Source organism: Tenebrio molitor, chromosome 1, assembly GCF_963966145.1.
Source record: "Tenebrio molitor chromosome 1, icTenMoli1.1, whole genome shotgun sequence".
In the NCBI taxonomy this organism is placed as follows: domain Eukaryota; kingdom Metazoa; phylum Arthropoda; class Insecta; order Coleoptera; family Tenebrionidae; genus Tenebrio; species Tenebrio molitor.
Window position 1 is genome coordinate 33,837,322 of NC_091046.1, and position 9,289 is coordinate 33,846,610.

The window sequence follows — 9,289 nt, forward strand, 5'->3', positions numbered from 1 at the left end:
TAAAGCCCTTGGAGCTATATGTGAATTTATTAAGCCGTTTTGTAGCCTATTAACAATCATTTAATTTGGTGTATAGATAATTAAAATCCTCCGATAAATAAGGAAGCTATGGACTCGTCTTTTTTTTGTTGGGGACAGCCTGTATAACCCGGCACGCGTATTTAGTCGTCGTCTATCGATGTAGGGATTGTAGCAGTCCAAAAACAATAATTGTAAAATTTTGAGTAGGTAAATTTTTTGTATTTTTGTTAAAATTTACCTATTTTAAATGCTTTCTTCGTCATCTTCATTCTCATATACCTAAACAAGAAACATTGTTGTGACATTTTTTGCAAGAACAATCTGCAGCATTTTAAGCCTTCCTTCATGCACATACATTTATTATTTTGGCATCATTGGTCTGTCCAAAAAATGTTCATCAGTTTTCTAATGTCATTAGGTATGGGATCCATTGTAGCTAAAACAGGTTCTAAAATGCCCTTATTTAGATTGGGAGATTTTAAATTGTATTAAATTAACCCAACACTACAAAACGCACTAGAATACATTAATTAGAGCATAAGTTCATGACAAAAATGTTATAAACTGCTTGAAGGATATATTTCAAATTTTACGTGCGTTAGCGACTTCTTGCTCTACGTAGAATTTAATGAATTTTATGTCAACCAATCTCTCGCTGGACAAACTATACATGACTACACAACGATATACGTAATTGATCAATGCATCTAAAATTTGAGTGAGGTATGTAGGTACATAATTATTATTATTTTTTAATGTTAATACCTTAGCACATGTTGACCAAAAGCATCATCTGTTGGTGGCAATTTTTTAGCAGACTTATTGGAGGTTGTAGTCAGTTTATACCTCAGTTGGTTTAATATGTTAATGGTCTCAGTTTTATTTTTTTAAAAAGCCAGTGCGAATTTAGTAGAAATTTTAACAGCCTCGGTTATAGTCATCGAGTTTAACTTCCCTAACTCTTTAAATGTTTTCAGAAGGACATTGTATGCTGATTTTTTTTTGCCGATTTTAAAACTTTAAAAAATGCATGGCTGGTAACACTTCATTTTCAAGTGGTACATATGTGCACTAAAAAACCCATAGGTCAATCTTTTGACATACTTAAAATGAGCATATTTTGCAAAAGAACTGGAAGTAAAAAGAGAGAAATGAACTGCAATTCAAACTAGTATAAAAATAATATTTTTTGATATTGATTTACTTTGAAGACATTTTGTTAACATTTTTTATAGGAACAGGAGAATCGACGAGAAATAATATTTTTCCTTTTTTTTAATGGTATTGCTTATCTATCCTTCTTAAATTAAAAAAAAACAATTAAACAATAAATGTATGTGCATGAAGGAAGGCTTAAGATCCTGGAGTGATTGTTCTTGCAAAAAATGTCAGAACAATGTTTCTTGTTTGTATGACGATGAATATGACGAAGAAGAAAGCATTTAAAGTAGGTAAATTTTAGCAAAAATACAAAAAATTTACCTACTCAAAATTTTACAATTATTGTTTTTAGACTGCTACAATCCCTACATCGATAGACGACTAAATACGCGTGCAGGGTTATATCTGCCTGCCAGGAGCCGCCCGGCGCGTTCGCTCGTCGAATAAAAAAAATATTTTCTCAAAAAGTATACGGGCTACTGACTTAATTCTTTTTTTAAAAACTTTTACAATATCCTAGTTACATTTGACTCGCTGCATGTGTATCGAAATTTTCAACATTTCACATAGGTCCCAGCAGAATGAAGTTTACGATGCGCATTTTTGATTAATCTAAATTTATTAATTATTTTTTTCAAAACTATCGATATTTGCGAAATTTCCGATTCACTATTGCAAGCGCTGTACTGTTTACTACAAATATACAGAAAATCATAATTATAGCTTCAATAGTTGAATTAACACAGCGTTAAATGTTACGAAAAACGTAGTTTTTCGGACTACACCTCAACTACGTATAAAGGCGCTTTCAAAGTTCGGTCCTATTAAAAAAAGTTGTAGATGACCATTCCTTATGCCCCAAAATGTTCTCCACAAGATAGTATAGGTTTCATTTAGTTATACCTTGGAATCACTAAAAGTCATAATTTCAGTCCGATTTTACTCCACTAGTAACCACTCGTGTCACTGACATAATTTCCCTCCACCAATTAATTATTATTATTATTCTTATTATTAATACTGTCAAAGTAACAGTCGTTACCTAGGGCAGCTTTCGTGTTAAAAATCGATCATTTCAGAGCTCTCGTGGAATTACAACCGATAATATATTGGCTTATTTTGGTTTAAGTACTTTAAGATCCAGACGCATTCAATTGGATTTATGCTTCGTTTTTAAAGTAATTAATTATATGATTTCATGTTCGTCAATCTTAGGCTTATTTTTACTTTATGTGCCTCAATGTAATTTCAGAAGTGTACATCTGTTAGTTGTTCCTTATCATAGAACCAACTATGGGTTAAGGTCGCCTTTATCTAGAATCTGCAGGAATGTTAATTCACATTCTCATAATGTTGAATTTTATAATATTAAATATCTATTGTATATCTATTGTTTTTGTTATGTTATTGAAGTTATTGTATTTGGTTTTTTCTTTATTTGTTCTCCACTGTTAAATGGTATTGTTTGCCGTTAATAAACCTATTTCATCATATACAAAACATCTTAAATCTATTTTTAGCGTGAAAGGAGTGGCAACAGCGCCGGAAGTCACAGCATCGAAATAATGTAATATATTGTAGGAGGTGAGAGCGATCGAATCATACAATCTAAAATATTACAGGAAATTGTTACCCCTCTTTAGAAACCTTTGTTACCGACTCTCCCCTTATGTGAAATTATGCTTTTAGTTCTTTATATGTGCATCAGGTGTAGTGGAGGCTTGAGCGCCCGCGAGTATAACGGAGGTCTTAGCGATGAAAATGTACCTATATATATATATACACATGAATTTAGCTGTTAAATTCAATTTATTAAAGAATACACAACCACATTATAGTTGTACACCAGAAAGTTGTTTGGAAAATGACAGTTACAAGTTATATTTTGATAGAACAATTTTAACTGTGTAGTGACCCAGTTTAAAATTTAAATTTAAATTTCCGGTACCGCCACAACAGCGCGCCAAATGTGAAGGTACTAGCGGCTAGACTAGGAACTACGAGCGGAAATATAGCGGGGGATGGAACGGGCTCGCGCGGGCGGTTGAAGGGGGTAGTTCACTTTTGTTTAGTTTTTCGAAACGAACACACCTTGCGAAGAGCGATCCAAGTTTCTCAAATTTGTAAGAAAAACCTGAACAATTACACTACCGATCCGAGTAGATATTTTGTGTCCCCGTGAGGAATTCAACGTTTTTAATTCACCTGGGTAATTTATCCCACTTTCGTTGCCTTTTTTTTTGTGTTTTGTTTTTGAGGCCAGGACCACGTGGTAAGGGTATGTTGTAGATTTCATTTTGTTGCATGCTGTTTCTTTAAGAAGCGCCCATTTGTTAATTTTAAGTGTTATCTCTCTCCCGGGAGGTTCTTTTTTAGCGATCTGGTAATTTCGAAAATACGGAGCCGTCGTCCGAACCGCGTGCGTCCATTTTGTTTTTGTTCTTCACTAACATTTTCTAACGGCACTCGACCCGCCATTTTCTTTTTGTTTAACATTACCAGCGATTATTGTATTCGTGATTTATGTTGTTTACTGATATTTGTGCCATTTAAAGTGGTTCTATTTTATCGTTATTTAACTTCACGTTTTGTTCTCTTTTATTTCCTCATTGTTTAATGTTGCGTTTTGTTTTGTTTATTTGATCATTGTTTAATGTTGCGCTTTGTTGTGTTGGATTTTCTCCTCGTTTAATGTTACGGTTTGTTCGATAGGATTAAACTCGGTTTTTTTTTTTTTCGTGTTGTTGCTAGATTTCGGAAAAGTTAAAGTAAAATGTTGTAAGTGCGCCCCTGTGGGAGCTAGGTGACAATCAGGAAGTCGTGGGGTTGTTTAGTAAATTTCTGTGGAAGCTACGGTTATTTAGAGCCGTTAGCGGGGACGGACCTTAGTCTTTGCGGGAGCGGCGTCGGGATGTTTTCGTGAAGCTTCCGTCGACGGTTATAGAGACTTTGGGGTTTTGTCCGGAAACGGTTGGTTGGGGACGGCGGACCTAGGTCTTTGCGGCTGCGGTCTAGGAATGCTACTCGTACGACCCCGAAACGCTCTGTCACTCTTGCTGGGTCGGTGAAATAGTCTGACGTTCATTAATACCCCGAATATCTATAAACGTCGCTTGATTTCAAGATGATTCAGATCATTCTTCTGAGTCCCCTCGCAGCCGAAAGTTTGTTACCTCCAGCTCTAAGCTCCCGAAGGCGTACCTTGACCGCGTAGTTCCACGTTAAACATTGTTTTTGTCATTAATCGAATTGTAAAATATGAGTAATACCTGGGATACGGTTTTTGAAGAGGGTTTTTCATCCGTCCCTGTCTGTAATAACTGCCTTATAATTTGTTTACTTGTTTTGCAAGCTTTAAACTGTCATTTTGTCTGTCATGTGCCCGTTTTTCTGTTATTTTAAATATTGTTGCATTCATCTTGTCGTTTATCTTTGTGATGTACTCAACTAGTTAATTTCTTGTACTACGTTAAACTTAATTTCTGTACTTTGTATTCGTTCAAATTTCTTTTGCATCAAAGTTATTACAGACATTTTTAATAAAAGGTATTTTGCGTCCCTCACATGTGTGTTTTATTTGCGGCACTCTTCCAACTGGAACCCTCACCGTTTGCATTCCGAACCTTTTCCGCCAAAAGAAAATCACAACGTAGGGCTCCTCCGATTCGATGACGATCACGACCACATTTGTTACCGTTTTGCGCAGGTTCAAATATTTGGCGGAAAAAGTAATGTATTCAAATCATTACAGAATTGGTGCCGTGACCAGGATGCAAATTGCGTGAGATCCTTGTGAAGAGAGCCGAGTTTACGTTTAGTTTCTTTGTTTGTCTGTTTTGTGCTTGTCCATGTACTCACCTCGCAGGGGGCGCAGATTCCCCTTGTGTGTGTTTTGTTGTAGAGAAGGACCACGATGGAAGCCGGACGTAGACGCGGAAGAGGAAGGGTGCTTAGACCCAGGGGTAGGGCCCCAGCTACCCCGCGGAACCGTGCGCGACCACGAGAGGATGACACCACGATAGCGCTGTTACGCCAACAGCAGGAGATCATGGCGCAGATGGTGGAGCAACAACGACGCACGAACACGGTGATCGAGCTACTTGCGACGAGACTCGTCCAGGTACCACAGGCAGAAGCCCGTGCCCCTACACCACCGCCGATTGGGGTCCGACCTCCGACACCAGCCCCACCAGGACTTGAGGTACCTGAGCCACCGGTGGACCGTGTCGTGCCACCGCGTACTCCCGACCGAGCACCGGACCCGGAAGCCCAGCCAGAAGTCGCGGATTGGCGTCGAATTGCACTTGCGATGGCCACCAGCGCAGCGAAAGCTGCTGGACGACGTCCAACTTTTGCAGGTTTGGACACGGAAAACCCGGCCGAATTCTTGGAGGAGTATGAGCGGTACTCCACGGACGCCCAGGTACCCCCGGAGAAGAAGTTGTCGGAGGCAATCCGATGTCTCCGCCAAACAGCGGCCCGTTGGGCAAAGTTCCACCAAGGTAAGTGGCGAAGCTTTCAGGAATTTAGCGTCGAATTTTTAGCTACCTACTGGTCGGCGGGTCGACAACTGGCGGTTCGAGCGCGGGTTTTAAGCCAGCGCTACAACATGGCCAAAGGAGACTCGATGGTGGACTTCTTCATGGAGCAGGCCACCCAGTTGCGCACACTGACACAGCCCATTCCGGAGTGTGTAATGGTGGAGGATCTGATGCGCCTCTTTCCGGAGAACATCTCGCTGCTGTTCAAGTCGGAAAAGCCACGCGGCGAGAGGTCAATCCAAGAGGCCCTGGATTTCCTGGAGCGCCAGTCTGTGCTACATCCTCCAAAACGTCCACGAACGGAGTTTGCTTCACCAAACCGAACGTGGGAGGCACCACATCGGGCAGGACCGACACCACCAGCGCCACCACAAAGGATGGTTGCGTCTGCCGCCATCGGAGAGACGGAAGGAGCGTTCAACCCATTCTCGGTGCCACCTCCAGGTCACTAGTGGGGTAACGATGGCAGAGCGGGAACGTGAGGTGTCCCCCCTAATTTTTCCGGCGATTGGAGAAAAAAAAAGGGTAACTATAACATTGCCAACCTAAAGTTCTACCATAGAAGAACATGAGGCTGCCTTAAATGTTTTTTTTTTTTTTCATGTACCACGGACCTCGGGGGCGTCGTCAAGGATTGTTACCCCCTGCAGCAGGCCAAAACGACAACGACACCAACGCGACTACCCACCACAACACGACAACCAGCCATAGCATCACTTTAACGTCCCAAAATTTGTAAACTGCGCCACCCTTTTTAAAGCATCTTCAGTCACTTCCACATTTTTCGTTCCGAAGAAGCTTGGGGGCGTGTGTAGTGACCCAGTTTAAAATTTAAATTTAAATTTCCGGTACCGCCACAACAGCGCGCCAAATGTGAAGGTACTAGCGGCTAGACTAGGAACTACGAGCGGAAATATAGCGGGGGATGGAACGGGCTCGCGCGGGCGGTTGAAGGGGGTAGTTCACTTTTGTTTAGTTTTTCGAAACGAACACACCTTGCGAAGAGCGATCCAAGTTTCTCAAATTTGTAAGAAAAACCTGAACAATTACACTACCGATCCGAGTAGATATTTTGTGTCCCCGTGAGGAATTCAACGTTTTTAATTCACCTGGGTAATTTATCCCACTTTCGTTGCCTTTTTTTTTGTGTTTTGTTTTTGAGGCCAGGACCACGTGGTAAGGGTATGTTGTAGATTTCATTTTGTTGCATGCTGTTTCTTTAAGAAGCGCCCATTTGTTAATTTTAAGTGTTATCTCTCTCCCGGGAGGTTCTTTTTTAGCGATCTGGTAATTTCGAAAATACGGAGCCGTCGTCCGAACCGCGTGCGTCCATTTTGTTTTTGTTCTTCACTAACATTTTCTAACGGCACTCGACCCGCCATTTTCTTTTTGTTTAACATTACCAGCGATTATTGTATTCGTGATTTATGTTGTTTACTGATATTTGTGCCATTTAAAGTGGTTCTATTTTATCGTTATTTAACTTCACGTTTTGTTCTCTTTTATTTCCTCATTGTTTAATGTTGCGTTTTGTTTTGTTTATTTGATCATTGTTTAATGTTGCGCTTTGTTGTGTTGGATTTTCTCCTCGTTTAATGTTACGGTTTGTTCGATAGGATTAAACTCGGTTTTTTTTTTTTTCGTGTTGTTGCTAGATTTCGGAAAAGTTAAAGTAAAATGTTGTAAGTGCGCCCCTGTGGGAGCTAGGTGACAATCAGGAAGTCGTGGGGTTGTTTAGTAAATTTCTGTGGAAGCTACGGTTATTTAGAGCCGTTAGCGGGGACGGACCTTAGTCTTTGCGGGAGCGGCGTCGGGATGTTTTCGTGAAGCTTCCGTCGACGGTTATAGAGACTTTGGGGTTTTGTCCGGAAACGGTTGGTTGGGGACGGCGGACCTAGGTCTTTGCGGCTGCGGTCTAGGAATGCTACTCGTACGACCCCGAAACGCTCTGTCACTCTTGCTGGGTCGGTGAAATAGTCTGACGTTCATTAATACCCCGAATATCTATAAACGTCGCTTGATTTCAAGATGATTCAGATCATTCTTCTGAGTCCCCTCGCAGCCGAAAGTTTGTTACCTCCAGCTCTAAGCTCCCGAAGGCGTACCTTGACCGCGTAGTTCCACGTTAAACATTGTTTTTGTCATTAATCGAATTGTAAAATATGAGTAATACCTGGGATACGGTTTTTGAAGAGGGTTTTTCATCCGTCCCTGTCTGTAATAACTGCCTTATAATTTGTTTACTTGTTTTGCAAGCTTTAAACTGTCATTTTGTCTGTCATGTGCCCGTTTTTCTGTTATTTTAAATATTGTTGCATTCATCTTGTCGTTTATCTTTGTGATGTACTCAACTAGTTAATTTCTTGTACTACGTTAAACTTAATTTCTGTACTTTGTATTCGTTCAAATTTCTTTTGCATCAAAGTTATTACAGACATTTTTAATAAAAGGTATTTTGCGTCCCTCACATGTGTGTTTTATTTGCGGCACTCTTCCAACTGGAACCCTCACCGTTTGCATTCCGAACCTTTTCCGCCAAAAGAAAATCACAACGTAGGGCTCCTCCGATTCGATGACGATCACGACCACATTTGTTACCGTTTTGCGCAGGTTCAAATATTTGGCGGAAAAAGTAATGTATTCAAATCATTACAACTGACATTCATATTAAGCATAACAGACCAGACATTATAATTTTAAATAAACAACAAAAGCAAGCATATCTTTTAGATATAGCTGTTCCAAATTCACATAATATAACACAGACATATAACACAAAAATTAATAAATATTTAGAGCTCTCCGTTGCTATGAGAAATCTTTGGTGTTTAGAAAAAATTTCGATTTTACCACTTGTAATTTCAGCAACGGGAATAGTACCGCAATCTCTTTTTAAAAATTTAAAAATTCTGGATTTAGATAACACATTGGTAGTTGAAATTCAAAAAGGTATATTATTATACTCATGTCACATCGTGAGGAAGTTCCTTAACATTGACACACAACATAATACACAACAAAGTCAAAATGCGGAGGCGAGACGCCGGTAATTATGTTGATAAGCACTGCACTATTACTTGATAGTAATATCCGTAATAGTGTATGTACTCCGGCAAAATTGCCGTGCCGCCAGGTGGAGGTGGGATACGAAAAAATAATTTATTGTATCTATAATACCGGGTTATTTTTGAAATTTCACATCTACTCGGCTACGACTTCTTTATACTCTAAAATCTAAATTTAAAAAAAAAAAATTCGATATACGCGAGAATCATATCCGTTAATTCCACGTTTGTAAAATTTGGCATTTTAAACGATTTGATAACAAATACACGATTATTAATACACTGCTAAGTGCTACACTGCACCGTTTGTCGAGCTGCAACTAACTAATAAATAACTGACCCACGCCAACTCAACCTCCGATAAGAAGATTCTTTTTTGTCATACAAAAGGTATCCTTACGTCTTCCAAAAAACGCATATTTTTCCATTGATGCGGCAGTCTTCAGCACATACGTATTTAAACATTTCCGTGTTTTTGATTACAGCTGTACATTGCTGTAC

General features: G+C 39.6%; 1 protein-coding gene across 1 annotated transcript; it reads left to right on the forward strand.

Annotated features, from left to right (window-relative positions):
- The first annotated feature begins 3,080 nt into the window (after nucleotides 1-3,080).
- Nucleotides 3,081-8,364, forward strand: LOC138127372 (uncharacterized). Its single transcript, XM_069043432.1, has 2 exons — nucleotides 3,081-3,460; nucleotides 4,934-8,364. The coding sequence occupies exon 2, from the start codon at nucleotides 5,096-5,098 to the stop codon at nucleotides 6,173-6,175; it is 1,080 nt and encodes a 359-aa protein (XP_068899533.1). The 5' UTR covers nucleotides 3,081-3,460; nucleotides 4,934-5,095; the 3' UTR covers nucleotides 6,176-8,364.
- Nucleotides 8,365-9,289: the final 925 nt, after the last annotated feature.

Coding starts and splice junctions, on each gene's coding strand:
- LOC138127372 (XM_069043432.1), top strand. CDS start 5,096: ATGGAAGCCGGACGTAGACGCGGAAGAGGAAGGGTGCTTAGACCCAGG.